Raw genomic sequence first — 18,120 nt, 5'->3', positions numbered from 1 at the left:
AGCTGGTGTGAATTCAGCAGCATGGATCAGTGTGAGGACAGAGAGGAGGGAGTCCCTCCCTCTAAAACCACTCTGTGTGGGGAACATGAGAGCCAGACCAAAGCTCAGAGGTGAGATGACCATCTCTAAAAATTGATATTTCTGAAGAGCATAATATTGATTTTAAAGTCCAGCAGGTGTCTGCTGCAGAAAGGTGAGCTGTAACATGAACTCTCTGATTTAACTGTTTGATGCTGTTGGATAGAAACTGCCTATCCCAGCTGTGACAGGGTGAGAGGCAGAGCACACCCTGTACAGGCTGCCAGCCTGTCACAGGGCTCAATATTTGGCGTAGCTCCCTTTAATCTTCATCACAGCCTGAACTTGTCATTTCTGTAGGTAGTCTTCAGGAATCGTTCTCTAGGCTTCTTGAGGGACATTCAAAGTTCTTATTCTTCTTTTATTCTGTTCTCTGCCAAGATGACCCATCACTGCTTAGGGTTAGAGTGTTCCATTGTGTGTTTTCCTATCTGCTTTTACTGCACTGACAGTGTGTTTGGGATCACTGTCGTGTTAAAAATTCAAGCTACTGATTATTAGAAGAAGAAGAAGAAGAAGAAGAAGAAGAAACAGCCTTTATTGTCCCACAGAGGGGAAATTTGGGTGTAACAGGTGTGTAACAGGTGTAGACGGTTTTCTGATGGTACTGCATGGTGGATCAACATTTTTACAAGAAATGGACAACATCCACTGGCTGAAATGCAGCCTCAAACCATGACAAGGCCTCCACTTTCACTTTTACAGATAGCTGTATTTCCTATGTCCAAAAAAAGAAAAAAAAAATTAAAATCTTCAGAAAGACTGAAGGCCTATATGAAGACAACTTTAAAAAAAAGTTACAAGATTTTCTGGCTCCTTGGTGACAAAATGTAAAGAAATGAGACCTGGTGAAAGAATTTTTCACAGTACTGCATGTGCAAGTACATAAACCAACATGTGACCATTATCACTTCTTTCTTTGAGAAAATAGTCATCATTTACATGACAACTGGAGGACAGTGTCAGCCAACTGTAACACTCAAGGTTTCAGGCCAGATCAAACTTTAACCAAAGGTAGAGCAAAAATAATAAATAGTGATATGCCCTGTGAATTGAAAAGTTTGGATACTGTGACAAAACATATGATTTATAATGTATTTATTTTCAAATAACAAAAATAAAGTTGAGGTTTATAAAACAAAATTGAATACTTGAGGCCTCGAACATTTTCTGTATGTTTTTGCCTGCTGTTGGTTCCTTTTCTCTGTATTGTGAATTTGCAGTTCCACTCTGCTAACAGTTTGTATCAATAACCAGGGCAGTGCCACAGCCAAGGTTATTATAGTTACACGCTACAGGTGCCCTTCTGTGGTCTGTTTGGATTTTTCCACATCCACAGGGATTCAGCTCAAGGTTGTGTTTGTGAAGTGTCCAGCAACTTCACCAAAGAGTGTCTCTGACAGATTCAATTATATATTTTCTAAGTTTCTGTCCAAACAGGAAGTCTCACATGATGAGTTCAAGGACAATCAGAAAGGTGGGATTCTGATTGTTTCTACAGCATGTGGCTTCAATATCTCTTACATCCAGCGACTGCTGTTGGCTCTGTGACAGGCAGTCAGTACTTTCATGACCAATAGAGGTTGCTCTCAACTAAAAGGCACATTTATTGCCCTTTTATCCTTCCAGGTGTAATGATCGTTGGGTATTTTTGGAGAAGTTCTTGTAGTATCAGGCCTACTCAGTGGTGGTTCAATCTGTTCCTCCACCTTAAAATGTCTTACATGTGTTTATAGATCAAAGATGGAGAAGTCTGTACCAATGCAGCTGCTGGAAATGCTGCAGAATCTGGGAGAGGAGGAGCTGAATCTTTTCCACTTCTACCTGCAGAATCAACCTGTAGGTGATTTCCCAACCATCAAAAAGTCCCGTCTGGAGAACAAAAGCAGACCAGAAACTGTAGATGTGATGGTGAAAATATATTCGGATCATGTGATGGAAGTGGTGGCACTGATTTTAATGATGATGAAAGAAGGTCAGTCAGAGAAAAAAGGAATGAAACACTCAGTGCACTTTGGAAACACAACAATGTCAAAATGATTTTGAAAACTGATTTTTTTTAACTTCATGTTCCTTCTCCTGTTTCCACAAATTATGTCTGAGACCAAATATTCAAATTAAACCATGAACAAAAAAATAAATAAAATCACAAGACAGATTTGCATAGTTCACGATTCAAGGTGCATTTTCCTCCAACAGGAAAGCCCTCAGCCCTGACAGCTTTATTAACTTCATCAGAAGGTAAGAGCTCATTCCTTGATTTGAGGTAAATATTGGTAAGGTAGACACACATGAAGCCCCAGCTGACCAATCAGAGCTCTTTTTTCTCCATGTGGTCCCTCTGTTGCTGCAGCATGTATTTATTTAAAAGGTAAACATCAGCTATGGTGAAGCTCAACTTGCACTATTAAACATAATAATTTCTAATTTTTTTAATCATAATGTTCAGGAGAATTTAAGTGTCTTGGGGTCTTGTTCAGGAGTGAGAGGAGAGAGGAGCAGGAGACTGACAGATTGATTGGTGCGTTATGCAGATTTACAGTTTGACCTACATCCCTATTCTTACCTATGGCCACAGCCAGTGGTAGTGACTGAAAGAATGAGATTATGTGAATTTTTTATGGACCACACATATTTACTACTGCCACATACATTGCTAGAACTATCATCATGAATTGGAAATCAAAAAATAAACTGTGTGTTACTCAATATAGAAGCACATTTAACATTTATTTGTTATTGTCTATCATCCACCTGGTCCTTACTCAGAGTTTCTGTCTGATTTCTCAGACTTTTTATCTGATTTAGTGCTCAGTTCAGATAAAATCATTATAGTGGGTGATTTTAACATCCATGTAGATGCTGAAAATGACAGCCTCATTCAGTCTGTTATTAGATTCAGTTGGCTTCTCTCAAAATGTAAAGGAGCCCACCCAGCAGATGAGGGAGCGCATGTGTTTGCGTGTATGGCTGGACCTGGGACTGGGCCTTGTTTTGCTTTGCCTCTCTGATCCTCGCTGGTGACTCCTGCGCCCCCCTGGGGTGTGGGTTTCGGAGCAGTGTCAAATGTGTTAGCCTGTTCGCCTGGGGGTTGTGGTTCCCTAGGGTCCTGCTGCCAGCCTACATGAGGGGCCTACCGTTGGCATGGGTTCTCTGGGGCCGGTGCCCCTCAGATGGAGGGGCTCTGTCTGCGACCTCCTACTCCCTTCTGTTGGGGTGGGCTTGCAGTTGTCGTTGGAAATTATGACCATGGGTCTTAAATGCTCTTGATGGGCTGCGGGCAGCCCGGGTTTCCTGGGTCTTTCGCTATCTTCCTCTGGCTTCTGGTGGGCAAAGCTGCAGTTTTCCACCATCATTAGTATATACATTTCATGACACAGACAGTCATTCATGCTTACTCATGCAAACACAAATCGAATTAGATATTAAGTCCCTTCTTTCCCAAAGATGGGACTTTATATAAAACTTTAGATTACTTGTAAAAATACAAAGTTCATGTGATTGTCTTGATAATTTTCTTGAAATACAGTATTTTGTCATGTTTTGGCACAAATTAAAATCTAAATCCAAACTCAGTATGAAATGAAGAAGTTTAAACGATTTTATCCACCCATCCATTCTCTTCTGTTTATCCTGTTTGGGGTCACGGGGAAGGCTGGAGCCTATCCCAGCTGTCATAGGGCGAGAGGCAGGGTATACCTGTACAGGTCACCAGCCTTTTGCAGGGCTAACACAGAGAAACAAAAAAAATTCACACTTAAATTCACACCTATGGACAATTTAGAATCACAAATCAACCTAACCCCAGTAACTGTATGTCTTTATTTTATTTTTATAGTGCCAAATCACAGTCACCTCAAGGTGCTTTATGTTGTAAGCTAAAGACCACACAATAATAGAGAGAAAACCACAATAATTAGATAACCCCCTATGAGGAAGTACTTGGTGACAGTAGAAAGGAAAAACTCAGCTTTAACAGGAACAAACCTGTTGCAGAACCAGGCTCATGGAGGGGCCTGTGACCAGTTGGGGCTGAGGGAAGAGAGACAGGACAAAACACACAAATCACTAATGCTGTTTCTGTACTGTGATGAATTCTGAAACCTGACTGAAACTCTTCAAATAAACCGTTCCTCTGCAGATGATCAGTTAGCTGTTTTACAACTACTCTTTCAAGAATCTTTGAGAGAAAAGGAAGGTTGGAGATTGGCCTATAATTAGCTAAGACAGCTGGGTCACTGATGGCTTTTTAAGTAGAGGTTTAATTACAGCCACCTTGAAGGTCTGTGGTACATAGCCAACTAATAAAGACTGATTGATCATTTTTAAGATTGAAGCATCAATAATTGGAAAGACTTCTTTGAACAGTCTAGTAGGAATGGGATCTAACAAACATGTTGCTGGTTTGGAGGAAGTAACTATTGAAGTTAACTCTGAAAGATCAACTGGAGCCAAAGAGTCTAAACAAATACCAGCAGTGCTGAAAGCAGCCGAACATGAAGAATAATCTTTGAGATGGTTATGAATAATTTTTTCTCTAATGTCTAAAATTTTATTTGTAAAGAAATCCATGAAGTCACTACTAGTTAAAGTGAAAGGAATACTCGGCTCTACAGAGCTCTGACTCTTTGTCAGCCTGGCTACAGTGCTGAAAACAAACCTGGGGTTGTTCTTATTTTCTTCAATTAATGATGAATAGTAAGATGTCCTAGCTTTACGGAGGGCTTTTTTATAGAGCAACAAACTCTTTTTCCAGGCTAAATGAGCATCTTCTAATTTAGTGAGACGCCATTCCCTCTCCAGCTTTCGGGTTATCTGCTTTAAGCTGTGCATTTGTGAATTATACCATGGAGTCAGGCACTTCTGATTTGAAGCTTTCCTTTTCAGAGGAGCCACAGTATCCAAAGTTATACGCAGTGAGGATGTAAAACTATTGACGAGATAATCGACCTCACTGGGAGCAGAGTTTAGGTAGCTGCTCTGCACTGTGTTGGCACTGAAGAGCATAACAATGAAGGAATTAGATCCTTAAACTTAGTTACAGCACTTTCAGAAAGACTTCTACTGTAATAAAACTTATTCCCCACTGCTGTGTAATCCATTAAAGTAAATGTAAATGTTACTAAGAAATGATCAGACAGGAGGGGGCTTTCAGGGAATACTGTTAAGTCTTCAGTTTCTATGCCATATGTCAGGACAAGATCCAGAGTATGATTAAAGTGGTGGGTGGGCTCCTTTACATTTTGAGAGAAGCCAATTGAATCTAACAATAGATTAAATGCAGTGTTGAGGCTGTCATTCTCAGCATCTACATGGATGTTGAAATCACCCACTATAATTATTTTATCTGAACTGAGCACTAAATCAGATAAAAAGTCTGAGAAATCAGACAGAAACTCTGAGTAAGGACCAGGTGGACGATAGATAATAACAAATAAAACAGCTTTTTGATTTTCCCAATTAGGATGGACAAGACTAAGAGTCAGGCTTTCAAAAGAATGAAAACTTTGTCTGGGTCTTTGATTAATTAATAAGCTGGAATTGAAGATTGCAGCTAATCCTCCTCCTCGACCTGTGCTTCGAGCATTCTGACAGTTACTGTGACTCGGGGGTGTTGATTCATTTAACCCCTTAACTGGCAGCAAATAAAATCACCTGAAACAACTACATAACACCCTCTGGTTATTATTGGCTCTGAACAACCCATTTCATAGCCTATTAATTGGCTGCGTCTGGTCCGCGGGCCGAATGAAGTGCGTTTATATGGCAGGCTAGACCCGCCCATTTTGACTGACACCTCATTCGGCCAATCATGTTAAGAAATGGGTTTCCCAGAGCCAATAATACTCAGAGGGCGTCACGTAGCTTTGTCAGGTGATTTGGTGCAGCCAGTTACATGATTGGCCGAATGACGTGTCAATAAAAATGGGAGGGTCTAGCCTGCCATATAAAAGAGACTACAAACGGCCCGTCACCGGGCCCTTGCCAGTTAAGGGGCTACACTAACATATTCATCCTGCTGTAACCAGGTTTCTGTAAGGCAGAATAAATCAATACGTTGATCAATTATTAAATCATTTACTAATAGGGACTTGGAAGAGAGAGACCTAATGTTTAACAATCCACATTTAATTGTTTTATTTTTTGGTGCAGTTGATGAAGCTGTATTATTTATTGTTTTTGAATTTTTATGCTTAAATAGCTTTTTGCTGATTTTAGCTTTGGTTTTTGGTGGTCTGGGAGCAGCACCGACTCTATGGGGATGGGGTTTTGGGGGGATGGCAGGAGGAGAGAAGCTGCAGAGAGGCGAGTAAGACTGCAACTCTGCTTCCTGGTCTCAACCCTGGGTAGTCAGTTTTTAGGAGGGTTAATAAATTTGGCCAGATTTCTAGAAATGAGAGCTGCTCCATCCAAAGTGGGATGGATGCCGTCTCTCCTAACAAGACCAGGTTTTCCCCAGAAACTTTGCCAATTATCTATGAAGCCCACGTCATTTTTTGGACACCACTCAGACAGCCAGCGATTCAAGGAGAACATGCGGCTAAACATGTGGCTCCTGGTCTGATTGGGGAGGGGCCCAGAGAAAACTACAGAGTCCGACATCGTTTTTGCAAAGTTACACACCGAGTCAATATTAATTTTAGTGACCTCCGATTGGCGTAACCGGGTGTCATTACTGCCGACGTGAATAACGATCTTACCAAATCTACGATTAGCCTTAGCCAGCAGTTTCAAATTTCCATGAATGTCGCCTGCTCTGGCCCCTGGAAGACATTTGACTATGGTCGCCGGTGTCTCTAGCTTCACGTTTCTCAAAACAGAGTCGCCAATAACCAGAGTTTGTTCCTCGGCGGGTGTGTCGCCGAGTGGAGAAAAACGGTTAGAGACGTGAACAGGTTGGTGGTGTACCCGGGGCTTCTGCTTAGGACTACGCTTCCTCCTCACCGTCACCCAGCCGGCCTGTTTTCCCTGCTGCTCGGGATCTGCTGGGGGGGAGCTAACGGCGGCTAAGCTACCATGGTCCGCACCCGCTACAGGGGCCTGGCTAGATACAGGATTTTCCAGGGTGCGGAGCCGAGTCTCCAGTTCAGAAAGCCTGGCCTCCAGAGCTACAAACAGACTACATTTATTACAAGTACCGTTACTGCTAAAGGAGGCCGAGGAGTAACTAAACATGTGACACCCAGAGCAGGAAAGTGCAGGAGAGACAGGAGAAGAAGCCATGCTGGTAGTGAGTCGGCTAAGGGCTAAGCTACTAGCTGAGCTAAGCTAGCGAATTTCTAAAAACAAATAAAGTGAGTAATGTGAATAAGGTGATTCAGCAAAGAGTATGCTATTTAAAGTAGGTGAAGATTACACTAAAATATGTTATTATCCAGATAAATCGAGTTATACAGATATAACAGCTAACAGACAGCAAAACACTGTGCTCCGAAACAGGAACAGGAAGTGATACAATACCGCAGTGAGAATCAACACCAAGTAACAGCAATTAGAATATGAATATGAAGGTACACCATCATGTTGCGAGTGAGAAAACGCCAGAGGTAATAGTGAGAGATAAATATTTGAAAGAAAAATTAGTTAATCTGACCTGGGTCCTGGAGAAAATTTAAACTCAGACAAGGGTCCTTGCATGAGTAGTCATCAGAAGAAAACAAAAAAGGTAAGCTTAGGACAGTACAGTGAAAGTTATATTGCCTTTGGATACACGTACACTAGAGAACCAACTGAGCCAGTTTCGCTATGCCTGGTCTGCGGGGGGGAAATTGTCAAACAGTGCCAGTGCCGACTAAACAGTCCCAGATTTCAAACCGAGTAAGTAAATCAAGACTAGTTTCTCATTTTATTTTGATAAATATACATTTGTGACAGTTTTGTTTGGTGTGCTGTGGCTTTAAAAAGGTTGGAAAACACTGTTCTAGTAGACTTTCAGAGGGTACTTCACATATTCTTGATAGTCTCGGCATAGCCAAGATCCAGAGGATTTTGGGTGTTCCTGTTCCTGTTATGGCATATACCCAGCCTGATAGCATCCCGCACCCTGCTGTTATGTGCTGGTTTGTCTCAGGGCATCTCCGCACAGCCTGCACCTGGGGTCTTGTCTGGTGTGGTAGACCATGGGCTCTATCAATTTGTGCTAAGAGCTTGTTCTTGTGCTGCTCTGTGCTCAAAACTAAAGATATTTAAATTATTTTGGATCATTATAAACTGATTTCCAATCTTCTTTTTCATCTCAAAAATGTAATTATTTGCAGTGTAATGAGTTATTTGACAACTTTCAGCACTTAGGGCTGGATCAAGTGAACCTGAACAATCCCTCAAGACAATTCAATGATTTTCATAAGTGAAAGCAGCACATAACGTAAACCTCTAACATGGTTTCACTCATTGAAATCAAAGGTTTGAAAGCTTAACAGGATTTCTTTTTTCAAAATAGACAAGAACATTAGTAAAACTTAATTCAGTTATTTAAAATTAATTAACTAATTTCTTCATCAGATAAACATATGAGGGAAAATGCCAAAATGCACTAAACTTTTCTTTTCTTTTCTTTTCTTTTCTTTTCTTTTCTTTTCTTTTCTTTTCTTTTCTTTTCTTTTCTTTCAGAGGCTCTGAAAAACTGTCAGTCTAAACTAAAATCTAGGCTAAATAACAGGTTCCAGTGTGTGTTTGAGGGCATCGATAAAACAGGAAACCCAACCCTCCTGAATCAGATCTACACAGAGCTCTACATCACAGAGGGAGGGGCTGCAGAGGTCAATGAGGAACATGAGGTCAGACAGATTGAAACAGCATCCAGGAAACCAGACAGACCAGAAACAACAATCAGACAAGAAGACATCTTGAAAGCCTCACCTGGAAGAGATGAACCAATCAGAACAGTGCTGACAAAGGGAGTGGCTGGCATTGGGAAAACAGTCCTAACACAGAAATACACCTTCGACTGGGCTGAAGACAAAGCCAACCAGGACATCCAGTTCATGTTTCCATTGACTTTCAGAGAGCTGAATGTGCTGAAAGAGGAAAAGTTCAGCTTGGTGGAACTTGTTCATCACTTCTTCACTGAAACCAAAGAAGCAGGAATCTGCAGCTTTGAACACTTCCAGGTTGTGTTCATCTTTGATGGTCTGGATGAGTGTCGACTTCCTCTGGACTTCCACAAAACTACAATCCTGACTGACCCTAGAAAGTCCACCTTAGTGGATGTGCTGCTGACAAACCTCATCAGGGGGAACCTGCTTCCCTCTGCTCACCTCTGGATAACCACACGACCTGCAGCAGCCAATCAGATCCCTCCTGGGTGTGTTCACACGGTGACAGAGGTCAGAGGGTTCACTGACCCACAGAAGGAGGAGTACTTCAGGAAGAGATTCAGAGATGAGGAGCAGGCCAGCAGGATCATCTCCCGCATCAAGGCATCCCGAAGCCTCCACATCATGTGCCACATCCCAGTCTACTGCTGGATCACTGCTACAGTTCTGGAGGATCTGCTGAAGACCAGAGAGGGAGGAGAGCTGCCCAAGACCCTGACTGAGATGTACATCCACTTCCTGGTGGTTCAGGCCAAAGTGAAGAAGGTCAAGTATGATGGAGGAGCTGAGACAGATCCACACTGGAGTCCAGAGAACAGGAAGATGATTGAGTCTCTGGGAAAACTGGCTTTGGATCAGCTGCAGAAAGGAAACCTGATCTTCTATGAATCAGACCTGACAGAGTGTGGCATCGATATCAGAGCAGCCTCAGTGTACTCAGGAGTGTTCACACAGATCTTTAAAGAGGAGAGAGGGCTGTACCAGGACAAGGTGTTCTGCTTCATCCATCTGAGTGTTCAGGAGTTTCTGGCTGCTCTTCATGTCCATCTGACCTTCATCAACTCTGGAGTCAATCTGCTGGAAGAACAAAAATTTCAGTTGTTTAAAGTCTTTAAAATAAAATACAATTCAAATGTCTTCTACCAGAGTGCTGTGAAGAAAGCTTTGCAGAGTCCAAATGGACACCTGGACTTGTTCCTCCGCTTCCTCCTGGGTCTTTCACTGCAGACCAATCAGAATCTTCTACGAGGTTGTCTGATACAGACAGGACGTAGTTCACAGACCAATCATAAAACAGTCCAGTACATCAAAAAGAAGCTCAGAAAGAATCTGTCTGCAGAGAAAAGCATCAATCTGTTCCACTGTCTGAATGAACTGAATGATCGTTCTCTAGTGGAGGAGATCCAACAGTCCCTGAGATCAGGAAGTCTCTCCACAGATAAACTGTCTCCTGCTCAGTGGTCAGCTCTGGTCTTCATCTTACTGTCATGAGAAGAAGATCTGGATGTGTTTGACCTGCAGAAATACTCTGCTTCAGAGGAGGCTCTGCTGAGGCTGCTGCCAGTGGTCAAAGCCTCCAACAAAGCACCGTAAGTAAATATGCCCCCTCCAAAAAAAATGCAATTAATTCTGGGATTTCTTTAATCAGAGGTCAGTAATTAGTGCATCTCAAAATATAGGAATTGTATTCCTGCAACTTTTTTTATGACCCAAGAACCTGGCATTCACACGAAAAGCCTAGATAGGGACAGAAATTTGAAACCATAACTATCTTGCTATGAAGTGACAGTATTTAAAAAAACACTACTGTCATCAAATTCACTGGGACACAATATGTCAAACCTTCTGTCACTACCAGCTCTTGCTTATCCCTCTCTAAGTACACTGTAAACCCGAATAAGTTGAATCTACTTAAGAAAACCAAGGTAACTCGTTGCCTTAAATTTTCTAAGTAATGAAACAGTTCATTTAACTCAGCCTGTTAAGTAAGCACTACTCCATATCCAAGTGAACTAAATTGTATGTTCTAATTGACCAAACGTATCTTTTATAGTTCATGAAAAAATAAAATGTCTTTTGATCAATCAATTCCCCCTATCCTTTTCATGGTTGTGTGGGGGGGCTGGACCCTATCCCAGCTGACAAGGCAGTAAGATGCAGGGTACACCTCGTACAGGTCACCAGCCTGTTGCAGGGCTGACACAGACAACCATTCACACCTGTGGGCAATTTAGAGAGACCAATTAACCTAACCCCAGTAACTGCATGTCTTCAGATTGTGGGGGGAAACCCATACAGACACAGAGAGAACATACATGAGTCCGCACAGCAAGAGTCCCAGGCTAAGGTGGAATTGAACCCAAACTATCAGATAACTATTCTAGCTGTGAGGCAAAAACCAAACACATGTATTTTTTACAGTGTTGAACTGTGTCTGTTTAAATTTGGTAAATAAACAAACATGATAAAACTCAGCCCTGCTGAATGCTGGTACATTAACATTTACAAATAACATTTGTCCATGGAACAATAAAAAACTATACGAGAGAGCGTTGTGAAAAAAAACAAACAAAAATACCAAATGTCTACTATTCCAAACAGCGAGAGGCCTGGGCCAAGCTGGAATTGATCCCAGACCTTCTAGATGGTATTCTACCTGTGAGGTAGCACTGCTAACCATCATGCCACCATGCAGCGGCATATTACGGCCAGTCTGTTAAAACTGGTATAAACTAGATTTTTAGCAGGTGCAAAACTTGATGATATTAAGTTGTTTGAACTCAAACACATGATTACAATAAGATAGACCATCAAAAAGTACAGTCTACTCAGCATTAACAAGTAATGTTCACATTCTAGGCAATTTTAAGTAATATGAACTCAGTATTTTTAAGTGGAATCAAAATCTGGGTTTACAGTGTAAAGTATGTGAATGATGCAGAATTAAATACACAGGTTTGCTCCCTGTACAGTATTTCCTGCCTCAGTCAATACTTCAGGCAGATTGTGGAGGCCTGTGACATGCCCTTCTGTCTTGAGGTGGGCAGGTACAGTTTTTTAAGTGGTGCAAATAATTGGTTTAGCTTGTTATTGTGACATCCTATTGCTCTGTAAATAGTTGTACAGAAACAGCCGAGGCATTCTCTGCACTTTAAAGGACACATATCATGCTTTTAAATCCTTCCTTTTCATACGTAAATCATTCATTGTGGTCTATATAAAGTAGAACTGCAATGCTTTGGTCTGAATTCCTCATTATTGTAGCTCCACAGACCCCTGTTTTACACCTGTTCTGAGGCGTCTTAGAGCAGCTTGTTTTAGTGCGGTCTCTTTCAATGTCAATTGAGACATTTCACGCCCCGCCCCCCTCCAGGTCGCAGAACATTTTTGTAGTTTGATAGCAGCGATCCGATCTACCGGCAGAGAAACAGGCAATTTGAAGAGACTCTGATGCCGGAGGCGATGTAAGGAAGCCTGTGGGTTAATACACCAACAACTGAACATTTTGACTTGTCTACTTGCAACTTCGGCATAACTGAACTTGGACTACAAAATCACTGCGAGAAAAAAAGATGGCGGATTCACAAAATCGGTAAGCCGGAAGTCCATGACCTTGTTTAGCAGTTCCACAGCAAATACTGTGACGTAAGAGGAAAGAAAATGTAACAGGGAATAGCGAAAACTGAACAGCCTGAAAAATATGACCCAAAAAGATTATAAAGATATCTACGCAGCAGCGGAAGAGAATGCATTTAAATTTCATACACAGCTACACACTCAAAATACACAACAAAATGAATTTAAGGGGTAACATTGGATTTTAAATTTTCCATGATATGTCCACTTTAATGTACATAGTTGTGGGCTGCTAACTTTATACATAGGTTTTTGACAGTTATAACTCATATTTGTATTTTAAGTTATAAAATTTGTCATTTAAATGTGGTTTTCCAACTAAAATTAAAATCTAAGTTTTTTCTATGGGATTTTATGTTTTTGTGTATACAATATGTCAAAATTAAAAATAAATGAATAAATAAATAAAAACTGTGCATTCACACGTGAGGCTGTGCTGAAAAAAAAAAAAAAATTACACCTGGGCAAGGTAAACAGGTTTTAAGGCAAGGGTCACCAACTACATTTTTTTCCAAGGGTTGGAATATTTCTCGGCAGACACTGTTAGGGCCAGATGCTCTCATAAAGTTAAATAAAATTAATATTGATCCTAAGTACCGTATTTTTCGGACTATACGTCGCTCCGGAGTATAGGTCGCACCAGCCAAAAAATGCATAATAAAGAAGAAAAAAACATATATAGGTCGCACTGGACTATAAGTCGCACTTTTTTCGGGGGGGGGGTTGATAGAATCCGAGACCCAGAGCAGAAATTCCATCTTGAACAGCAATTTAAAATAATAATGGATTAAAGAACAGGACGAACACGGTTACGCCTACGTTATGCTAACGTAGCACATTCAGCTACATGACGCACAACGAACACGTGTTCGGTATGTTAACGTAACATTAAGTTATTCAGATAACCATAGCATAAAGAACATACTAACAAGTTAACCAAACCATCAATCCATTGAATTCTTCATCCTCGGTGTCACTTCTAAACAACTCCGTACACTCCGTAGACGAAGCGCCGCTTCCTCTTCTGTGTCGCGTTAGTCAGACTCGTCGTCAGCTGCAGTTCCAATTATTCCAGCCTTTCTGAATCCCAACAGGATGGTTTGTCACTGAAGCCCATGTTTTCTTGATCCATCCAATGACTTCCAGGAAAGTTGGGTGGCGCATTCTCCCAGTTGCCGTTAAGCTGTGCTCTCCATCCATCATCCACTGCGCCCACAGGTTACGCAAGACTGCCTTAAAGCTGCAGTTCACGGAGATGTCAAGTGGCTGGAGTATTTTGGTTCATGTGTTATAAATGTCACATATACGTCGCTCCGGAGTATAGGTCGCACCCCCAGCCAAACTATGAAAAAAAGTGCGACTTATACTCCGGAAAATACGGTAATACATTATCATCAGTGTTTACCTTGTCATGTGCCACCTACTACTATTTTTGTGTGTAGTTCTAGCACCTGTCCAGCTCCAGTGTACTTGAGTTTATTGTTTCATGTCCCTCCTTAATAACCCACTTTAAAATTACTTCTGTCTGCATTCTGGGGTCCGATCCTGCCTACCACACAGCCACCCATAAAAGGATGTGGCCCGTGGGCCACCAGTTGACAGTCACTGTTTTAAGGGGAAACATAAAAGTAAACTTAAAAGTAGCTAAAAATGTCCAATTATACCCTATACTCCAGAGGGTTAAGTTATTTGGTTAACTGTAAATTGTACTACACAAAATTATTTTTTTTTTCTTGTCTAGGTTCAATGTATAAACTTTTTTGATCACAAATATCATTGTTTATTGCAGACTGAGTCCCTGTGGCCTCTCAGCAAGAAACTGTGAAGCTCGGTTTTCAGTTCTCAGCTCCCCGTCCTGTAGTCTCAGAGAGCTGGACCTGAATAACAACGTCCTGCAGGATTCAGCACTGGAGTTTCTGTCTGCAGGATTGAAGAGTCCACGCTGTAATCTGAATATTCATAGGTCAGAACAACATATTTAAATTTATAAAACAAAAAAGAAAATGTCCGTTAACCAGAGAAACTTAAGACAGTAGGTAAAGTGACCAAGACTACTGTAGTACCCACAGCCCTGTCCCAGCAAGTAATGAACTGTCATTGTCAATAAGTCTACCTGCTTCTCATTGGTTTCCATTTAAATATATAAATACATATTTTTACTAAGCGAATCCCAATTTTTTTGTATTTGTTTCAAACTTTCAATTCATATTAAGTTTTTTTGGTTAACCATGAATTGTAGTGCACACAGATCTGTGTTTTTATTGTTAATAGATTCAATATATAAACTGATTTCATTTGATTACAAAAGTCATTGTTTATTTCAGACTGAGTGACTGTTACCTCTCAGAGAGAAGCTGTGAAGCTCTGTCCTCAGTTCTCAGCTCCCAGTTCTTTAGTCTAAGAGAGCTGAACCTGAGTAACAATGATCTGCAGGATTCAGAAGTGAAGTTTCTGTCTGTAGGACTGAAGAGTCCACATCACAATCTGAATGCTCTCAGGTGAGATTAAAATGTTAACATGTAAAAAGCTAACCAAAGTAAGACAATACTGGTTCCTTAAAATACAGAATTAATTATTGCTAAATATCGTACAATGTATTGCTGAATGTACATGCTTGTGTGTGTTCATACACATATGAATTTAAGTGACATTTCATTCTTAATTTCATTTGGTTTAATAGGATGTTGGCCCACCCTTTTCAGTTATAACAGATTCATCACTTATTGGGAGGCTTTAGGAGTGTTTTTATGGGAATTTCTGATGGTTCTTCCAGATGCATATTTGTGAGGTCAGACACTGATGTTGGATGAGAAGGCCTGGCTCATTTTATGTGGCCTATCATTTCATGGCTAAATTACTGTCATTACCAATTGCTTCCACTGTGTTATAATACCACTAACAGTTGAATGTGGAATATTTAATAGTCATGAAATTTTGAAGCTGGACTTGTTTCCCAGGTGGCATCCTATCATGCTACCATGTTGGAATACACCAGCTATTGAAACAACCCATTCTCTCTCAAATATATGTATTGAATAAGTCTGCATGCCATGTGCTTGGTTTTATACAGCTGTGCCCGTGGAAGTGATTGAAATATGTGAATTCAATTATTTGGATGGGTGAGGGAATAATTTTGGCAATATAGTGTAGCTCTTCATGGCAAAGTTTGTTTTATTGTTCATGTTTTAATTTTTCAGACTGAGTGACTGTAACCTCTCAGTGAGAAGCTGTGAAGCTCTGTCCTCAGTTCTCAGCTCCCAGTCCTCTAGTCTGAGAGAGCTGAACCTGAGTAACAACGATCTGCAGGATTCAGGAGTGAAGCTTCTGTCTCCTGCACTACAGAGTCCACACTGTGAAGTGGAAACTATCAGGTCAGATCAGAATATTTACAAAGTAAAAATGTTAGATAACACAAGTAATACAAACCATTAATGTTTCCTGGTAAAACAAGATTAACAATTACTAAATGTTGTAATTCCTCACTGAGCCCTGATTACACTTAAACAACAGTACATATGTTTTATTGTTAATTTTTTAATTTTTCAGACTGAGTCACTGTAACTTCTCAGAGAGAAGCTGTGAAGCTCTGTCTCCAGTTCTCAGTCCCCAGTTCTCTAGTCTGAGAGAGCTGAACCTGAGTGACAACAACCTGCAGGATTCAGGAGTGAACCTTTTGTCTGCTGGAGTGGAGAGTCCACAGTGTTCGCTGGAAATTCTGAGGTCAGGTTCACAATTTCTCAATGATCATTTAAAATCTGAACAGGTAACCTTCATAGAATTGTCAAGCGCCCTTTGAAGTGATTATTAATCTCTTAATCACTCTGAAAGAATTTCAGTTGTTTTTTTTCTTTATTGCTAAGAAGAAAACGTTGTATGCACTTGTCAATTAAGTAATTTAGGATTATTTTGAATCCATAACTTTTTTCTTCTTTCTTTGGCCCTAGTTGGCCACTGGTTTATGTGGTCAACCACATAGCCAGTGTGCTGCTGGGGTTCCATAGTTTGTATTGATTTGTTACTATACGAAGAACATAGATTTATACAAGCTCTCTAAAGAGTTATGTTAACTGATGAAAGTTAGTTTAAGGTTCTGTATGTAACCAGGTTAAATCTATAATTTAATAAAATGTGTTAAAAAAAATTAAATCCATGTTAAAATCAAATAGTTATTGTCACATAATTTAGCAAAATTTAAACTTGAATTTCTATCTTAAAAGAATACAAATAATATAAAATAATTTAAACCCTCACTGGAAATCTGGACATATACAAGCTTATTTAGAAACTAATTACCTCAAAATATTTAAGCCAAATTACTTACTTTTATTAACTAAGTTCTGATGCATACTAAAAAATGCACTGTAGTAAAATTGTTTCTATTATTATTATTATTATTATTTCTTTGTAGGTTTTCAGTCATCCAGGTAATAGTAGTCTCTGGAACTTGAAAAAAAGGGCGAGTTTCTGAAGACATTTCACCTCTCATCTGAAAGGCTTCTTGAGTTTTCAAACCAAAAGGTGGAGAGACCCAGGTATTTAAACCCCAGTTGGTGTACTCTCCAGGTGGTGGTTGTGACTCTCTATTGTTAATGTGCATAATCACATCTGCCAAGGTCACTTGATACAGAGGAGCAAAGGCCCAAATTAGTTTCACCTAAAACCTCTCATTGCAATGACCCATGCCTCCTTTCACACCTTGGTGCATGAGCATTAACAACCCACCTCTACGTCCACTGGGGTTTAAATACCTGGGTCTCTTCACCATTTGGTTTGAGAACTGAAGAAGCCTTTCGGATAAGAGGGGAAAAGTCTTCATGAAACAAAAAGGAGTCCAGTCACCTTTTTCAAGCTCCAGAAACAAAGACCACCCTCCAGCAGCCATTGTGTCCTCCAACAGCCCCATCTGCAGTCACCCTGCCACTGCATCCCCAAGCCCCTGGATATAAGCAATGGGTCAATTTCCCACCTCCATTTGGGAACCCCTGAAACAATGGCGGTGGTCCTCTGGGGAAAGATCCACTTGGTCCAACACCCCCTGCTGGACATGATCAAAGACTCAGAGCTGCAGTCTGAGCCTTTCTGGACAACAGGACGAGCAGCCACACTGTCCACTCAGACTCTAGCCACTTGCACTGTGGCCGTAAATTATTCCAGTTTTTGGACTTGGACTTATGCGAAGTTTCACCTGCCACCTATAGACCTCTCTTTGCTGTGTCTCTGCTGCCAGCTCCGGCCTCCTTCTGCCATATACCTCATTCCAGCACATACATATGGAGAGACATAATCAGATCATAGTGTTCAGCCATGCCAGCCTGGCACCCCTCCCCTGCAACTGAGCCATAAACTACAACTCACCACCACACTGATTAAGTCCTTCTTGGTGCCACCTTCTGGATTTTAATGCAGATTTAGGAACCTCATGTCAAACTGGTACTTGTGTCATCTTAAATTCTTGATAAAACTTATTGAAGTAACCTGAACATAAAAATGAAACCACAAAATGAGGGCAAGTCAATCGCGTTTAAGGGCAGCATTTCCTCTACTACATACTGTCTGACCAACTTCTTCAGCTGTCCCCCACTTACTGGTT

The 18,120-nt window shown here is 40.8% G+C and overlaps 1 protein-coding gene across 1 annotated transcript in view; it reads left to right on the top strand.

The window, feature by feature from the left end:
• Positions 1-18,120, top strand: part of LOC115791131 (NACHT, LRR and PYD domains-containing protein 3-like) — a 286,561-nt gene that overhangs the window by 249,156 nt on the left and 19,285 nt on the right. Inside the window, exons 6-8 of the mRNA XM_030745255.1 lie at positions 14,855-15,028; positions 15,728-15,901; positions 16,077-16,250. Of these exons, the coding sequence (XP_030601115.1) occupies positions 14,855-15,028; positions 15,728-15,901; positions 16,077-16,250 (522 nt within the window). The remainder of the gene's footprint in view (positions 1-14,854; positions 15,029-15,727; positions 15,902-16,076; positions 16,251-18,120) is intronic.

Source organism: Archocentrus centrarchus, chromosome 2 (assembly GCF_007364275.1).
Source record: "Archocentrus centrarchus isolate MPI-CPG fArcCen1 chromosome 2, fArcCen1, whole genome shotgun sequence".
Lineage (NCBI taxonomy): Eukaryota > Metazoa > Chordata > Actinopteri > Cichliformes > Cichlidae > Archocentrus > Archocentrus centrarchus.
This window is presented reverse-complemented; position numbering and strand designations above follow the sequence as displayed.